Source organism: Haliaeetus albicilla, chromosome 15 (genome assembly GCF_947461875.1).
Source record: "Haliaeetus albicilla chromosome 15, bHalAlb1.1, whole genome shotgun sequence".
Classification (NCBI taxonomy): Eukaryota; Metazoa; Chordata; class Aves; order Accipitriformes; family Accipitridae; genus Haliaeetus; species Haliaeetus albicilla.
The window spans coordinates 19,829,681-19,848,916 of record NC_091497.1 but is presented as its reverse complement, the minus strand read 5'-3'; the positions used below and the strand labels follow the sequence as shown (position 1 = coordinate 19,848,916).

The following is a 19,236-nucleotide window of genomic DNA, read 5'->3' as shown; positions in this document are numbered from 1 at the left end:
AACTTCTTGATGCTGCTGTCAGTCAAGAAAAAAATTCATGGTTTTTGAGTGAAAGTCTAACCTGGTCTCCCTTTAGAGAGGATATAAAAACACTGCAAGCTTTGCAAGTAAATAAAGGGGAAGAAACAATTTCAGTTTGAAACTTTACCTAATAATGGGGGCAGAGAGAAAGAAAGGAAAAGAGAATCAGAGAGAGATGAGAGATACAGCCATCTCTTCCTAAAGGGAACAAAGCTACACAGAAAAGATGCTGGCAGGTGTGCTGGCCCGCAGCTGGTGGGACACCCCTGCAGTGCTGCCGAGGGCCGGTGCCTCCAACGGTCCACGGACACCTCAGCAACACTCATCTTGCTCTGGGAATGTGATACTTACTCTTGTACTGCTCTGGCTATGGAGAGCGCTGTAGATCCAGTTTCATTAACGCTATCTAAGGTCACATTTGGCAGGTCGTCATCATCACTGTCACTTTTAATTTGTCTGGGAGATAGGCCTCGGGGGTCCATTTGTGCTGGAAAGAGACATATAATGGATTAATATGAGCGTGCTGAAATTAATCTCATCCCAGAACAACATCAGGGCACACAACACATCCACTTGCTCGGGCTGCATGGCACCGCTTGTGCTGAGCATCCCAAAACAGGTGACGGATTGGCAAAGTCACCTAGTGGTGTTACAGCTAGGCGCAAGCATTTCCAATGGCATGCAGGCGTGCAAATGCACACAGGCTACACCAATGCATTTGGCGGACCTGAAATAAAACTGCATATATAATATCCGTCAAAAACTCTGTTTACCCTCAAGTTACTTACTCTGCCTGTCTTCAGAAAGTGAGGAGAAAGGGCTACATCTGCTTTGTACAACACAGCACACTCCAGAGTAAATTTTACAGCAAAATTTCAGGAGCAATCTTTGATTCTGAGTGTTCACCATGAGATACCAGGCTGGGACACATGTCACTCCAGTCAACTAAAATTCAGGCATCTGAAAAAAACCAGTTGTCCTGACTTCTGACTCAATTCAACACTGATGTCAATCTCTGAAAGAACCTTCCCTCCAAATTACATGTAGCAAAGCCACTGCATGTAACTTCGCCCAGGCAACTAACTTTCAGGTGACGGATGTCAGTTAGGCTTAGCCAGATTTTTTTGAAAAGTCACAGAGTCTCAGGTCTTACGAACATGTGGAGATCAGGAATTGCAGGACTGTTTTGTCCGTTCACAGCTTAGAGTATCCATGCTGTATGGCAACGGTGCAGGTGCCCAGGCACTGGCGGCGGGGGGGCTGCGGGCGGCCCCTGTGAGGAGCGGCCGGGGCTGCCCCGTGCCGGACACAGCCGGTTCCGGCCGGCTCCGACCCGCCCGCCCCAGGGCACCGCTCAGCCCCCCAGACAAGGCCGGGGTGCCCCGGGGAAAACAGGTTTAAAAAAGGGCCGAAAAAAGTCACAGGGGCAGAGAGAGGAAGAGCGTGCGAGAAACAGCCCTGCAGACACGGAGGGGAGAGGAGAAGGAGGGGAGGAGGTGCTCCGCGGTGGAGCAGAGACTCATTCCCCTGCAGCCCACGGAGAGACCACCGTGGATCGGGCTCTCCCGACGGGAACTGCAGCTCGTGGGGCACCCACGCCGGAGCAGGGAAAAGCGTGAGGAGGAAGGAGCGGCAGGGGGGAGCTGCTAGGGACTGACCCCAACCCCCGTTCCCCATCCCCCTGCGCCGCTCTGGGAGGGAGAGGGAGAGGAGCTGGGAATGAAGGAGGGAGGTTGAGCCTGGGAAAAGGCATTTCAGGGGTGGTTCTCACCATCCTAATCTACTTTTAATTAGCAATAAATTAAATTGATTTTCCCCACGTTGAGTCCGTTTTGCCTGTGATGGTAATGGGTAAGCAATCTCCCTGTCTGTATCTCGACCCATGAGCTCTCCCACCTTATTTTCTCCCCCTGTCCTGTTGAGGAGAGGGAGTGCAAGAGTGGCTGGTAGGTGTCTGGCAGCCGGCCAAGATCAACCCACCAGGGTTACATTTTGTGCCAAAAAGAGACAAGAAAGGAGAGGAGAGCAGAAAGGTAGGCTACCTGCCTTCCCTCTTATCCTGGCTGCTGCCCTCCAAAAGGAAGAAAGCACAACCCGCATATGGGCAGGGGGAGGAAACCCAGAGATGGGCGTGGGGGGGACTATGGGGCACAAGTGTGACCTGGGATAGTCCCGAGAGGACGTGGGGGCTGCTTGTGTCAGGGGACAGACCCAGAGACAAACTTCAGAGGTCATGTAGAGAAAGAGGCGTTCCTCCTCACTCATGAAATACCATGTAGGATTAATAGGTGCTGAGAGACACTGAAAGCAGCTGGACTAAAAATCAAAGCTGGAGAGATGCCTGACCCTGCAAGGAAGGAGCAGGAAGGAGAAAGACGGGTGAAGAGAGTTGTTTAAAAATGTGCTTACTTTGTTTGGTCAGGTGAAATAGGGGAATCCAAGATTATTTATTTAAAGACCTAACTGCTGCAGTTTCTTAGCTTGTGCTTTCTTGTATTGCAGTGTCAGAGACAGGACACTTCCTGGGTCTTGCGACGTGCTTTTCCAGAAAGGTAGCTGTCTTTCCTACTCAACTCTGGCTAACCACAGCCCTGGACAACAGGTACGACAGGCTTCCTTAAGAGACCATGAACAGTTCAGTGGGCCTACAGCTACAGAGCGGCTCCAAAAGTCACAGTTAAATTTCCCATTTTTCCATGTTTCTTATGTTACCATGTTCACTAACTCTAGAAAAGTGACTGAGTTACACTGAAAAATGGGAGGGCTGTAGAAACTCCAGGAGCTGTGCAGCCATAACAGTAGCACTGATGGATAACTGGGCTCTTGAAAAGAAAGCACTCCCCAAATGAGTGATGACTCAAGGGAAAGCTGGTCTTAAATTTTAATTTATGTCTTAGCTGTGAACCACCTCTGAGTAAAAGAACAGTGAGTGATTATAACTACCCTTCAGCTGCATTTTTTTTTTTATGTTAAAGAACTTCATTAAAAAAAAAAACAACTATTAAAATATGTTCAGTAAGCTGATGCGACAACCCCTTCTGGAAGGGCAGTGCATTTACAGATGTACAGTATGACTTCCTACTTGCACAGTTCAGGTGCCTCAGTAATACTGGCTACATTTGGACTGCTTATTATTTCTTCATGTATGGTAAAGAAAACACCTTTTACTTATCAAAGCAAAGACTGTTGACAATGAACAATGGCCTGCATGAGACAAATGTAGAGCAACTTAGAAATTGTTCAAAACATTTAATTGTTTCTGAGTGTACTTCTTAAAATCACCGCTTACATGTGATGGTATTCAATGCGTACCTGAACATTAGGGATAACCTAGTATTTGATTTAAGCGAAACTGAACCATCTAGTCAGCTGATTTAGCCCCAGACAACTATCTGGAAAAAAGTACTACTTCTGCCTTGTTCCCTAATGTTCCTTCTTAAAAGCAACTTTAAGTATGAGATTATTATTACTTACTTCATTACTTCAGTTTTTCTTAAAGTCAATCTCGTTACAAGAAGTTATATGTTTGTATCTGTCCGATATTTAAATGCTGCTATACAAGATGCTTTTCTGAAAGCTCATGTTTGTAAATAAAATTAAAATTGTAACAAAAAAACTATGTATGCGATACTTTGTATTAACTGTGGCTTAATCTGACTTGCACTACAGCAAAAGTTTTAAGTAGCTAGCTCAGAAACTTTCTTAACGTTTAAACCTAGGCCTAACTTGAAATCACAAAAGTTGTTACATAATTCAGTCTGTAATACAGTTATTATACACCAATTTTGATCACTTAAGCGTGAATACACCTACATAAAAAGAGACAGTATAAATGTATATGAAAAATCTTACATACTTTTGTTCTTTATAAGCCACGTTGTTTCATTATTATTGCAGATTACCAGCTCTTAAGATATTACTGAGACTCCTATGATATTTAGTGTTGGTTTTAGATTACCAGAGGAATGGGCTAGGATGAAAACTCTCAACTACCTTCTTTTTGTTTCTGCTTGGCAAGCTAAATCCTACTCTGTATACTCCTAACATAGCCACGAAGTTGCCAATGGGGCTGTGCTTTCGCACCTAGGGATCATTTGGCCCACTGGGCATGGTTTGCCCCACCAGATGCCAACGTTTGAGAACATCACGAGGTGCTGCGACACATGAGCATGGTGAGAACAAAAGGCGAGGAACAGAAACGTATCAGTGGGCAAATTCAAAGGTGGGCAATTCAAGGACATTTTTTGTTATATTTTTGCAGTGAACCTAACTAAAGATGATAATTAAATTAGAGCATGATCTAGGGATTATTCCCTTATTTTTTAATATCGGCCCACATATACATCCTTTTTTGTCTCCCTCGCCATTTGTGACCTCTTCTCAGCTTGCAGACTTGGGTGGCTGAGGCACTGGAGAGCCAACGTGACTAACCAGGAGGCTGAGCTTTGCCGCTGCCAGCTGGTGTAAACTGCCCTGTTTTGTCATCAGCATGGCTGCAGCTGCTGCAGGGAAAAACAGACTTTAAAGCTATTCTCCTCCCCCAAATGAGCCATGTGAATAACCAACTGGCTGAAAGCCTAACAGATATCTCCTCCTTACCACTCACTACAGTGTGCAAACTGCAGTGCAGGATTTTTGTACATTCAGAGTTCATGACTCCTACTTACGTCAACAGCTTTGACTTTCTCTCGGACATCTAAGAACAACTGTCGAACTGCTGGCACCAAGGTTTATAAATACCAGCGGCAGTTCATAAACACTGAATTAAGAGTAATTACTGGCCTAATGAACATCAAACTGGAAAGAATGAAGAGATGCAGGCAAGAGATAATTTAGCAAATGAGTTGAAAAAGGTGGAGGACAAGTGAGCAATGGAAAGTGATTGGCAAGCAAGGTGGAGAAGAGCCCACAAAACATGCCAGTGCATTTTAACCTCACTTTGTGCTATACCTTGCTCTGATGACCAAGCTTTTCCTTGAACTTAAGACTACGGGTACAGAAGGGATCCAGCTGGGTCACTGAATCAAGTCCTCCTGGTCACAGGCAGACACATTTAATTAATAAAGCTCAGGCCGTAAAAATGAGCTGGTTTTCTTGCCCTTGCTACTCCTCTTGAAAGGCAAGATTTGTCCGATAGAGCTATTGGGTGGTTTTGTGAGGTGTGAATGAGGCTAAGGCGAGGCAAGCAAAAAGAAAGAGTCGAGCCTGCTTTCGTGGGACAAAGGTGTCATAGAAAGAGTGCACAGGAGCCAGAGAAGCAAGCTGTTAGCACTCCATGTTGAAAAGACTGGTGAGCCAGGGGCGTTATTTAAGAACATCTGCAAGTGCTGAAGGCTGCAAGTGGCCACGTCGCTTTCTATCCCTGTTAGCCTCGAGAAAGAGTGATCCTTTTTTGCTAAAGAAAGTACAGAGAATTGCTCCTGATGCATGTACATATATGCAATCACTTCTCAATGTTCCCTTTGCCAAACTGTACCAAAAAGGAGTTTCCCTTTTGGCTGTACGAGCAAATTCACTCTCTGCACTTGTTTTAAGGTAAGACATGCAAATGGGTCTCATGTAAGATGCATACCAGCCTGTATACTCTAGAACTTGGTCTACCATAATCATTAATATTGTATCTGCCAACTGTCAGTTTCCAGTAGGAAAAAATCTGATCTGGATCTGATATAAGCTTGCTTCTATTTCTATCAAACTAAACAGCTTCTTGGCTTTAAAATTTATACTGGCTGGGGGGGCCAGACAATACCTGATCCTGTTTCTCAGGACAAAATTGTCCCTTCTACAATTCTGGAACAGATTTAAACTTGCACAGGAACTTTCTAATGAGCACTGATTGAATTTCTTCTTTCTGGCATATGGCTGTGTGATTTTTGACATAGTACAGGATTAGCCATGTCATGGAAGCAAAATCTCCAGGAAGGATCCAGCCTGCTGCCTGCTAAGGGCAGATGAACCCCTTGGGACAGGACACAGCCCCCACCTTCCCAGGGGAATAACCTGAGCACAGGGCCACGCCATCAGGGTATTTTTCTCCTTCTCCACTCCCTGAACTTGTGCTCCTGTCTGCATGGGGGCATCTCTTGGGAAGGGGGGACTGCGGATTTAAATCTCTCCAGGCTGACGAGAGCCCAGCATGCCACCCCTCACTTCTCACACAAGTGCTGGGGTTACTAGGCTGTTGGGTAAATGCTGTCTCCCGTCTGTCATATTCAGGCTCCACCCAACTATATCCTAATCACTTCATTTCTTTCCAGCCATTATTTAGGGATACGCAGCTCAAGTGCTCTGACCTGGTTGGGCAAGGCCAAGCACCGCCAAAAATCCTGTAGTTGGATGCCTGTAGTAGGTGGCCTGAATCTGGGCCCTCTCAGGGGTGAAAAGGGTCATACATTAACATACTGCTATCACCACTTACTCAACCTGATTTTTTTTTATCCAATCAAATTCCCTGTGAGTGAAAGGGATGAAAACTCATCCCCTCAGTAGGCTCACAAAGACCCACTAGAAGTAGTTTCACATCTACACACTATCTTTGATTTAAAGGCAAATCTGAGCCCCTTGGGTTAAAGATGAATTAAATATTTAAGAGCAGGAGAAAACTAAGTAACCATCAGGAGTTTTGCCTCTCTTTATAGCTAAGCGACGTAGTATTAACTAATGCCAAAATGACTCATTATGAGATGATCCTTGCTGGTGTGAATGCAGAGAGAGAAAATTTCAGCATCCTGAAATATTGAAGCCTCTGGCTCATTTTATCTTAATACCTCAGTTTTCTGCATTAAATTAACTTCTCTGCTAATAACTTTGTAAACATACATGCATGTAGGCCTGCTGATACACCACAACATAATAAAAACTGAATTACACTTAGTTGCTCTCTTAAAATAATTAAAAATCTATTTCTGCTTTTTGAAAGGATTTCCAAATTCAGAGACCATTTGCTTCTGTTTCACCGATTAAACTTCCCACCCTGCTTTCTCTGAAGGATGCCTACTATTCAACCCACTAATCAAAATGATTGCTCATGATGGGATTTCCAAGTGACCCTGATATCCACCCACTAGACTTGCCAGCCACAAGCAGGGTTACACAGGTCTGCAGCAGGGAGAGTAACGCCAAGACCTGTGCTAGGTGAGACGTCAGCCTGGATGGTGGGGAGGCCCCTCTGGCCTTGTTGGTTCTGATCCACGCCTGGGTGACGTGTTTGCTCTCGCAAACATAGCCAGAGGTTTTTATTGCAATGGAAGTTTAAATTATGAAGAAACGTGAGGTACCTCAAACAAGCTGAAAAGAGTCATGTTTGCTGTTGCCAAATGTCCTTCTCAGAAACTCCTCTCCAGTTGCTTCCGGTGCATGCTGGCATACAGCAGGTAAAAGAAGATTAGCTGTAAGCAATGGTTGCTTTGCACTTACCTCCCTTTGGAATGGAAAACTAAATACTATCCCACACCCCAAAATTAACATTTACAAGAATCTCATTAGTACTGCTGTTACACAGGTTGTGTGTCTGCAGAGCACGAAGGACTAAAGTAACAAAGTGACATTTGCTGCCAAACTCCTATAAGGATAGTATTGGAAAATACGGTTAAGAAAATTTTATGGCACTCATGACCTAGCACAATATGCTATTAATCTGGCAGCGTCAGAAACACTGCAAAAGAAGTAGTTTGAACCTAATAACAATAATCTGCCACTCACAATGATCCCAACAGCACCTAACAGGACATTTCTATCAGCCCCCATCCTCCCTCGGAGCCCTGGACCTCAGGAGCTGGGTGACAGTGGGAGGGGAGGGAAGAGCCTCTCTCCCCTCCTGCCTTCAGGCACCTGCATTGCAAATAAAACCACCCCAACCCTTCCATACAGCCGGCAGAGGGAGATGGGTGCCTTCAGGGTGCTGAGCCCACCTGCCTCCGTGGACTGCATGGAGAATTCAGCAGTGTGAGACCACCTCCCTCCTCTTGCCGGGTGCTGGGGCACCAGCCCTGGAAAAGGAAAGTGGCTCGGTGCCCCCTTGAGCCACTGTGGACCCATTCCTTGCTGGGAAGAGGAGGGGAGTAGCCTTTGCCATGCGACTCTGTCGTGACTTGGTGTTCTGGGAAAGGAGCAAAAGTGTCCAGGGGATCTCAGTAAGTGCCTGAAGATGGGACAATGGCAACAGCACTGCGCGACCTCACTCGCTCCCACTCTCTCCCTGCCTGCCACTATTTGCTTAATGCCAACAAGGTGCCTCAGTCCCTAGCAGCAACGCTGAAGAAAATGATTTCTGGCCTCAGGACCCTAGTGGGCAAATTTGGAAGAGAAGTAATTCACAGGGGGACACGGTAATCACCATTAAAACCAATAATCTGCCAACAGTTATGAATACTGTAGTCTCTAAACCGTAACTTTGGTCTATACTTTTGGCATACGGCATAGTTCGGTACCAGAAATATTCCAAGGAGAAAACTGGTGGCCAACACAGACTTCTTTTGCTCTTTCTTAAACTGCCACTGTTTCATATACCTCTGATGAAAAAATGCATCTGGGTGGATCAAATGCCAAGTAGAGGGACCGATTCATCTTCATTCTTCTCGGTTACTCTTGGAAAACAGGTTTTACAACCGTGCAAGCCCAGCCTCACACCGTAGCTTGCTATCTGAAGCAACTGAACATCCCCCTTCTTGGCAGTTTTTTTAGAGAACAGGAGCCCAGCATGGATTTCCCCAGCAGGAGAACATCAAAGGAGAACATCAGAGAGACTGCTGAGTGTTTTTAACAGTGGAAGCAACACTTCCAGACGCAGAGGTACAGGAGCTATTTGAAATTATGCCCTCACAGATTAAGTGTTATACTCAGGTTTACTTAACGTGTTTTAGGAAGCCAAATCCTGGCTTTATGGACCTAACAAAATGCACAGGAATGATGGTACTCATGATTTTCTCCTCCTAAGCTGGTCCATACTATATGAAGCACATATATGGCATTTTTCTTCCTATTTAAGGTTCATTATAAGCACTTTATGCGTTGGAAAACGCTCTGAGTGCACCTATCAGATTTTTAATCAAAACAGCTTGGTGTCTGGTCAGGGCAGCAGAATTGGTCGATTTATTTCATAAAACTTTATGTACAAAGCAGCAGTATCCATGAACATAATTGTCAGAATATAGAGTCTTACAGGGGTAATTTTTATTACAATTTATAGCAAGATTACCCATACTCCACAGTTTTCAGATTTTATTGAGATTTTATGGGACTATATGGCTAGAGCAGTTAACTGCACCCAGCATGGCTATGGTTCACAGAGAATGGGAGTTGGCACTGAATGCCAGTGTAACTAATCTACCAGAGAATATTAATTGCTATGATCCAATCAAAGGCAATATTTAAAATCATTTCACCAGTCAAATAATTTGCCATAAACCTGTAAAAGAATAGCTGTGTGGAGAAATACAGGGGTGAGAGTGATTGCATGGATGTAATATATGCACATATTTAAGCATCTCTGTTATTGGGTTGTATACATAAACATACAACACCATTTTGTTAAGCAAAGGACTTTTCTCTTTCTAAGGTATTTGAATGCCATGAGACCTCATCTACACAAAAAACAAACTGCTGAGACTATTGAGATTTATATCTCACTGAGCATCCAATATACAAGTACTCTATCACCAAAAGTAAACAGGGAAAACAGTAAAGGCGGAATATATTTAATATTAAATAAAATATTGCAAAGCCACTACAAAATGGTAGCAGATTGCAACTTACACACTGCAACAGTCTAGAGAGATTTTAGACACCAGAAAGTTTTCAGCAGGTTGGTCCAAGGCACAATAAAACCCAAGGCAGGGATAAAATAAATGATAAGTTTTATGCATGTGTTTCTGCTGGATCCAAATTTGTGGGATAAAGGCAACTAGATCAAAGCTCAGCCCTGGTGACGGTACAGAGCTGAAGGACCAGAGGCATTCTTGGCATAGAAGACAAGGAATTAACAGCTTCCAAAAGGTGCACGGACTCAGGATACGTCAAAAAGGACTTCCTCATCCTCCTTATTGCTAGGCTTCACAAATAAAAGTTGGAATACACATCTACCTCATTACCCTCCCCAGATCTGCTCCTAGTTAAAAAACATACATGATGTTAAATCCACTGTTGATAAATCTTAAAAGAGCATGTGCTTCTATAGTGGAAAAACCTAAGCATGTCACTAGTGAGTCACCAGAAATATGACTTTTCTGGAGATTTAAGTAGAACACTGTTTATAGGACTCCCCACAGTTAACCCAAGCTACTTTGTCTTCAAGCAACCTCCTTCTCAATTTCAAATTCCACAGCATATCTTGTAACCTGTGTTTTAACTCTCCATTCTGGCAAGAATTACTATTTACTCTAGTTCTTAAATATATGCACCATCTCCAGTAACACAGGTCCCACCCTGAACGTAAGCCTTTCCTCTTCCTGGCTAGGCATTGCCAACCTGCTTCTCTTTTCCAAGAACCACTAATACTTCTTCCAGACGAACCAAGCAAATGGGGAGAGAGATTCAACACTTTGAGGGACTGGAGGGTGGAGGTGGGACAGGTTGGAATACATACAGCTGCAAAAGATTTTTGTGCGTAACAATAAAAGAAATTATGGCTAAAGTAGAAACTCTCCGCCTCAATACAACTCAAATCCAAAATAACCATCTACTAAAATGTAGAAAGGATAATCACTTCACATGAAATAAAAAAGGCAACACTACTGGTTTTAATTAAGAGTCTCTTCCATAGCATAATTTATACAAAGAGACCATATAATCTGACCTTTAAACATATGGAACGGTTCTCTAAATTTCTAGCTTTGTGCTACAAATTGCGTTTACTTTTGTGGAATAAACCTTACAGTAGGCAGAAATAACAGGCTATACTTTAAAAAAAAACCCAAGGGAAGCGGATAATGTAATCTAGTGGTATCACCTGTTCTAAGTTACAGAAAAATCTGTAGCAAAAGGTACTGCCTTTACTCCTTAATAATGTCTCCACAATGAGGAATATGGCATGTGTAAACTGTGAAAAGACACAATCTGTGTATTTCTGCTAGGTCTATACACAGACATAGTATCATAAAAATAGTCCACACCAATGTCATTACAGATGTTTACGTACACCGGAAGCAGATGAAGTTCAGTCAACAAATTTAAATTTATAATGTTCTGACTACTGGAATTTGCAAGTGGTTGTGTCTTCTGAAAACTTTAAAACCCTTAAGAGCGAGAACCCAAAAACTTGAACCCCAAACCCCAGAAATACCAAAGTTGCACAGGTCCTTGGTGCACCATTATCAGGAGGGAGCTTCTAAAAGGCCCTTCAGTGAATGGAATAACTCTTCTGAACTACAGAAAACAATTTTTAAGGATATTATCTTTGGCAAAATCTGCTGCTAGAGGGACATGATTTGCCAGTAGTATTCAAGGATATCTTCTGAAAGCAAAGCAGTGGAAAGACTCAGGCTAATAGGACCAGAGTTAGTAGGGGAACATGATGCTGCCAGGGCAGGCCCTTTCGCTCCTGTCTGCTCTGAGCCTCTCCTTGTTCCCCTTCACCTTGCCCAGATCACTCTTCTACCCTCCTTTTGCTTCTTCCCCCTTATTCTGTCTCCAACCCTCTCCCACTTTTCCTCCTGAACATGTTCACACATCCGTAGCCATCTCACCACCCCTCCTCTTCTTCCCCCTTCCCTTCCATCCTGCCCCTCTCCCCACTGCCCAGCCCCTTCCAACCTCCCATGCTTTCTCCCAGCCACAATATTTTTTGCTTTACCCTTTAAGGGGACTCATATTTTTTTCAGATCTCCCAATTTGGCTTGGCTTCTGCAACTGCCTATAAAGACAAAAAAAAGACAATGGTCCAAACCAAACTTGAGGTTCATGGCACAACACCACAGAGGTTCTAGAGCTTTTCACCGAAAAAAGCTGGAATAAATTTTTCAACATGGAAAATGCTACATTTTTTTCTCTACGCTCAGTCTCAGGAAGAGTGGAATAGTTTTTCTCTTGAAACTTTCCTCAGAAAGAAAGAAAAAAAAGAAAAAAGAAATAGCCTGAGGCAGACATGCAGCATGGAAAATGTTAGCCTAAATGGTTAGCATATAGACAGACTTTGAGCAACTAAAGACAGGGTTTTAACGGAAACTATCAGGCAACCTTATCTATAGGTGCTGCTACCTGCTGTGCCTCTAATTACACCTTTTAGCAATCCTCACCATTGCTGAACCAGGAGTAAAAAAGGCAAGGAAAGAGTTTTTCATGGCATTTTAATGCTCTGGAATACTTTAATGTATAATAATGTCTAGTGGTCACCACCTACTCCATGCAGAAAAAAATCTCCAAGTGCTTTTTAAGGCTTTGGATGGCAAGACAACAGTGGTGACCACTGAAGGGAGTGAACTTCATCTCTGCCACATTGTAGGGGGTGGCAGAGGGTGCAGCCCGGACCCACGGTGCCCACGGGGACTTGTGCCTGGCTCCCGTCCTGTCCGTGCCCCAACGGCCCTAACACATTACAACACTTTGTGCACATGAAATAATGTAAGGATTAGGTTGTAGGGGGCAACTTGCACAGCTGGGCTGGCAGTGTGGGGCAGCACACAAGACCCCCACTTTGGGGGTCTCCCTGGGGTGCCGCCTCCCCAGCGGGTGCATCAGAGGGATGTCAGGAGGGGAAGGTCCACGATCAGCAGGGGAGTCCGCACGTAACAGTGTGTGTGTGTGCACCTATGTCAGTGTTGTGGGATTACCAAACAGTGTTAGAAACTTGTAGGAATTTGGTAAGACATTGTAAATGGCTAGTGTTGTATTACCGATACTGAACATATCGTCCACTGATTACCTTCTAATTATGTGTTGTTAATAGATTCCTAAAAATGCTTCGATCCTGATTTTGATTTACACTAGGTGAACTGAGAGGTTTTTATCCTGCAAAAAGCATCAATCTGACAGAAGGGTGCTTTTGTAGCATGATACCCTGGGCTCCCGTTGCCCCCCTTGGGGTACAGCATGTGGCACAGGACCTGACGGGATGCTGCCAGCAGCTTATACATATAAGAGCTAATTCTCTGCAAACCCATCTGGTTTTCAATGCTGCAGAAAGGGTTTGATTTAACAGGAAACCTTGCAAGTAAAAAATAGGAGAGAGGAGGCAGGACAGAGAGCAGAAATGAGCAGCACATTGGGAGGCAGAAAAGGAGATCTGAGACTCTCCTGAAGGAAGGTGCAACGGAAAACGCCAGGATGAATGATGCCACAGAGAAGGATGCACAGTGGCAGAGGAGATGACAGTATGGGTTAGAAATATTAACAGATAAGGATGGAGAGATGAAGTAGAGCTGCTGAAACTGGCATTCAAAGAACAGTCAGCAAGATGTGAAGGACTAGAAAAAATGGAAAAATAAAAAAAGAGGGGGAAACAGAAGAGGTAGCGATTTCTTGTGCTGGAGGGGAGTGAGAATTCAAACAGAACATGAAGAAAGAAGTATTTGCTTGAACTGCCTAGAAAAGCAGCTGCCGGGAGACAATTTTGTCCGAGAGAGAGGAAGGTGGACTAGGAAGCATCAGGGGAAGCAGAAAGCCACCCAAGCAAAATGCCTGGAGGCAGGATTAGAGGGATGGTGGTGACCTAAGAAGGTTTTGCAATAGAATTAAAAATGAAACGGTTCTAGTCAAACCTGGATGGAAGAGGAAAATTCAGCATGAGGAAAATAAAACTGGGAATAACAAGGAAAAAACCTTTCTAACTCCTTTCTTGCATCTTTCCCCTAAGTACCTGTATCTAGAAAAACATGAGAGGTCTAAACTGAAGTCTGATGTAATTTTCATTAATTTTAGCATTGGAAGTATCTCTGTTCAGGAAAGTGCCCAAGTCTCATTCAAGTGAAAAGGACTTAGACACAGCCTAATGTAAAATACAACTTTAAGTGCTTCCCAACAACACCCTTGGATCATCAACACGGTCTCTGATTTAGCACCAAAGCAGCAACAACACAGAGAACATGCGACAAATGCTGCCAATGCTATCTGGGTATCAACTTTGTTTCAGAGTGCGTACTTTTTTGTCTCTGAAAATGACCAATGTTCATGTAAAAGTTAAAAGTTGTGACTCTACATGATTCCGAACCTGCATTTCTCCTTCAGGTGGTAAAGGATTAGCAACCAATTCAATTTGACAGCAATGTCCTGTTAGCATCTGTTTATGTTTATTTCTTGTTTTCAGCATGAGAGCTGACCACTGAAGGGAAGTTAGTCTGTGCATATATGAAATTTACTTAATCAGTTAATTTGTGCAATATCATTGCATTTTATTATTTATATTGTTTTGCATTAAAGAAAGAAAAACACACTCCAGCAAAAGCTGAGAAAAGACAACTACCTAGAGTGGATTGTTGCCCATTATTCTTCTATTGTATGTATTCAAATTAACCTGAACATTTATATCAAAAGAATCAGTGATAGCAAAATGGGTACAACTGATGAGAAAAAAAAAAATTAAAGAACGCTTAATCCTTTCTTTTTCTTCAGCTGTACATTAATAGGTGCTGCAGGGCTGGTTAATGATCTCTGCCAATAACAGCACAAAGGCGATATTGTCAGGGCAGCTCAGAAGACCCGGAGCTCATGGGCTGAAATCTCTATGGCACATTAAATTCTGGAATTTTGACGATGAAACTGGGGTAGCAAAGTTCCAGTTTTACAAGATGAGGAGGTGCTTCTTATAGAGGAGACTACTACCAGAGCCAACTAGCACCTTTGAAAAGAAAACAAACAGGAAAAATTCTGGATGAGCTCAAGGTCAGGTGCCGCTCAAAGCTCCAAAATCAAAATGCAGACTAAAAATTTCCTTTTTCTTTTTTTCCCAGACAACATGGTGAAAAGTTTTGCTTTCATTCATCATTTCTTGACATAACAGTACAAAGTCCTAAAATTACATCACTGTATGAAGTGCAATAAAACTTCTTAAACTGTCATTTTGAGGCTTAAACCAAAACCCAGATCAGCTGTGAGCTCGCTTCCTATGTCCAAGCCTGTTGAGACATAGGAACATAGACCTCATTTCAGGGGAAAATTAGCTACATTTCATTCACTCACACACGATAAACTATGAACCTTGAAATGAGTCCCTTTCATTCCTTTCCTCATGTTCCCATCTCTGCCACTAATGCCTTCTTTATAAAGCTATGTTTTTCAAAGTATCTGGGCACATCTGTTTTCTCTTTTCTTCCTCCACCCATCATGTCACCAACTCTAACAAGTTTTTGCTCCCTCAGTAACTGTTATGTTCTCATTTTTTCTTGCTCTCCAGCTCCCCTATCTGTGTTCTTTGGACACCTCTCCACAAGTGTATCTGTCCTTCTGGTGCATGCTTTCTTCCTCCCTTCACACCTCCATGTGCCTCTCAGGTCCTGTGTCTGCAAAACTCATTCCCAAAATATACACTCCGTGTGGTTTCATTCCCTTCTGCTGTTTAATCTGGAAGAAGAAACCAAATTCAAAGTATTGCACTGCCACTCCTTGAGCTTAATAAAACCTACCTCTCTGCATCTGCACCACTCTTTGGTCCGAAAGCCTTTCCTCCGCGCATTCTTACAGCCCAGCAACTGCTTTCTCTTTGCATGGAAACAATTTCTCTGACATTCCTTCCCTTGCCAAATCTGTATCACCTGGTGAGTTTTCCATGTTCATCTATGATGTTTTATATATTGTCACTATTCTGCTGTCCTACTTCAGCTTCTGGGGAGGGATTTATTCCTCTCAGGACAAAACTTGCCACGAGTTGTCTGAGCATCTAGCACCACTGCTGACCTCAATCTTTATAAAAATATTTTATTTATTTTAAAGAGCATCTGGGATAAGACTTTTAAAGGTTCCTCCCGATAGTGTAACTTGTATGTCTTTTCAGCAAACAACAGCAAGTTTGGAAACTAACAGCTTTATAACATTGTTACATTTTCCCCATACAAGAGTGGTTTTAGAGATGCCACAGATGCACAAAACTGGTTCCATCTTACCTTTGACATGGCTTCTCCCATCCTCCAACAGTGGTACTACTATAGTGTTGTTCATGTTCCCAGGTGATCTCACAGCTGTATAGACAACAGGTACCGACTGTACCACCACGGGGATACGGTGCACGTGACTCATTTTGTTGGACTGCAAGTTCATGGGGCTTGAAGGTGGTACTGGATGGATAATGTGCAAAAACTGCTGGCCTCCAACACCAGATGCAGAGGCCACAAGAGGACCTGGAGTTAATACTGACGGTACAGATGCCGCTGAGGATACCGATGTTATTACTGTGGGTGATGAAGCTGGCCGACTAGAAGAAGTAGAAGTAGAAGAAGGGGAGGAGGCTGATGCTGTCATGGAAACTGGTGAAGATGAAGCTGCTGTAGGGGACGACCTGGCTTTGTTTATTGACAAGTCCACTGGTTCAGTCTGTGTTTGGAAATGGTCTGTAGATAATGAATCCTCTGTGGGGTCTGCCTTCATGTTGTTTAGTAACAAGGGTACAGCTTCCATATCTGGGTAGTTGTGGACGTTTGGAGACTGTTGAGGAAGGACAAAGGGACATAGTTACATATGTGGCTAAAGATGACTTGCACACCCAGTTGCTAACACACATCACACAACTTGGTCATAAAAACCACAGGATTTGTTTCCTGTTCTTGTGTCAGCTCACAATTTTAAAGGACAAATCATGCTAGAAATCACAGATATGTTCAGTTTCAACAGAATATTAAAAAAAAGTTCTACTCCCATTTCTTAGAAGGTGGCAGGATTAACTGTACAAAATCACCCTGTTTCTTTGCAACTATGCAACGTCATCAGTGACAAAAATTTTAATATCTTCACTATTTATATTGACAGGATGTTTTTTCCCCAACATCTAGCTTTAAGCTACAGCGTTACTCTCTTGTGTCATCTCCAATGGACATGAAGACAAACCAGTCACCACTGTTTTTCAAACTTCCTGCGTGCTTGAAGACTGTAATTTCCCCCTACTTGTCTACCTTCTTCTAGACTAGGCAGATCTTACTTCTTTCTCTCATAGGTCAGCTTTAAAAGAACAAGCCTTAGCACTCTTGTTTGCTCTTTGCAGTGATCCTTGCAGTTTTGGCCACACCAGCTTTCAGAAGCCTTATGCTAAACACAGTCTTTCAGTTCAATGTTTGACTTTTTGCATTCTGCATGGTTACTGCTAATGAACTTACAAGTCAGGTTGTATGGTTGCCCTGTTACAGGCAGCAATGGCTCCAGCGATTCATTATTCTGAATTAGCACATTAGATAGCCTGCCCCATTGTTATAAATTTTTTAATTTGTTTTCCATACTAATTAAGAACAATTTTCCTGACTTCGCAAAGTAATTTTATTCTTTAGACCAACTCTTTCAAAGCTGGTTGGTCTAAATTTATTCTAGACTGGTGCCAACTGCCATTTTTATACTTTTATTCCTTATTTCCATCATCAAAGAGGTTAATAGAATTTTTGAATAATGCTAGGCCAAAGATAGATCCCTAGAGAAGCTCATTAGATATATCTTTCCTTTTTGACAGTACTTCATTAATAACTACTCTTTAAAAATGTTTTTTCAAGTAATTTTCAATAGGCAGAGCAAGGAAGGAAATGCCCATCAATAATCTGGTAGTAAGACAAAGCACAGCTCTCAGCTAAGCACCTCCATGGCACTGCACTGCAGCAGAGCTTCTCTACAGGCACACACACGCGCTTATGTGCTGTAGTACAGAAAACCAACCTCAATAAAAAGCATTTGCCAAGCTACTTCAAATCTCACTTGACCCAAAGCAATTATTCCATATACAGATCTAACAAGCAATCTTTTTATGGTACCTAAGCAGCTCTAAATGCATTCTCTCAATCTCTAGATTATAGTATTTACTAAGTATCTAAAAATATTAAGTCAGAAATATTTAAGCCACAAATATTTTAGTTCATCTACTCTAAATAAGCTAACAATCAAGCGAGCTATGAATTCACTTTGGGATTTTTATAATCAGCTATGTTAAATATTTTCATGGAGAACCCTCCTGGTTTTGAGTCAGAGCCAAATTTCATCACAGAACAGAGTTCTATTGCAAAAGGAAAACAGAAACACTAATATTAAATACTGTAATAATAACAGCCTAAGTGGATATTATCCCTGGCACGCTGAAAGATGAGATGTTCTAGTAGATCCCATCTATTCAGCTGATTTAGACTGGTTCTTAGATCTGACACTTTCCCCTATTTGAAAGCAAGAACACCTCTGGAACAGTAAGTCTCTTCCTCTATTCATACACAAATCAACTTGAAACAAAGGGACCCCAATTCATCTGGCCCCCTGGACCCTGCTGTTCTGCTGTAATACAAATAACAAAAGCAAAAAAAATCCCTTTATAAAGACCATGGGAAGTCCTCCAGCTAAAAAAAGAACACAGAGTGAAGAACAGGTTACTTTTCAAAGTGCATAAGCACCTAAGAGTGACAAGGTTACAAAAACCTCTTCCTCAAGGTGGCAAAACTGCCTGTAACTGCCCAGTGATGATTCCTGGTAACTTCCCTGAAACACCCTATCCTGGCTATTGTCAATACTGAGATTCCGCATTAGGCATACCATATGTTCCGTGACAAAGACAAAACCATAAACATACATGGCACAAGTAGTTAATTTGTCAAATCTTGTCAAGTCTTATATATGGAATGGGCAAACAGACTGGTTCTGCTGAACTAAACAGATCGGTTGTAGAGTGAAGGCAAGATGGAGAGGGACACCCTGCACAGGCCATACCGACATCTTCATAAAGCCAAAGGGAACATCTTCTACGTTTGAGAGAAGGGGGATAAATGGGGTCAGCTCACATACGAGGGAGATGAGGGATCTCCTTGTGCACATGGCTGGGCAAAGGTCATCTAGAAGCAGTACAAACCACCAGCTCCATCCACAAGGCAGATAAACGTGCCACGGAGGAAATCCTCCCTGTTGACGTACTTCCAGGCTTCGCCTGGGTGCCAGAGGCAGATTTCAGGCTGACTCAATGCCACCTGCCTCAGCAGCACAACTTGTTACTCTGTGAGCTGAAGGATGGATTACCCCACTGTTGCTGTCCTCCATTGCTCTTCAGATCACCCTGAAGTGCTCTGAAGGCACTGGCGACTTGATGTACCCAGCGTATGCATGTCAGACTGCTCCAAAGGA

The 19,236-nt window shown here is 43.0% G+C and overlaps 1 protein-coding gene across 13 annotated transcripts in view; it reads right to left on the bottom strand.

Annotated features, from left to right (window-relative positions):
- Positions 1–19,236, bottom strand: part of KLF12 (KLF transcription factor 12) — a 249,685-nt gene that overhangs the window by 79,953 nt on the left and 150,496 nt on the right. For all 13 annotated transcript variants that reach the window (XM_069802557.1, XM_069802564.1, XM_069802555.1 and 10 more), the window contains 2 exons: positions 16,050–16,587; positions 373–508 (listed from right to left, as the gene is read on the bottom strand). In XM_069802557.1, the coding sequence (XP_069658658.1) occupies positions 373–508; positions 16,050–16,587 (674 nt within the window). The remainder of the gene's footprint in view (positions 1–372; positions 509–16,049; positions 16,588–19,236) is intronic.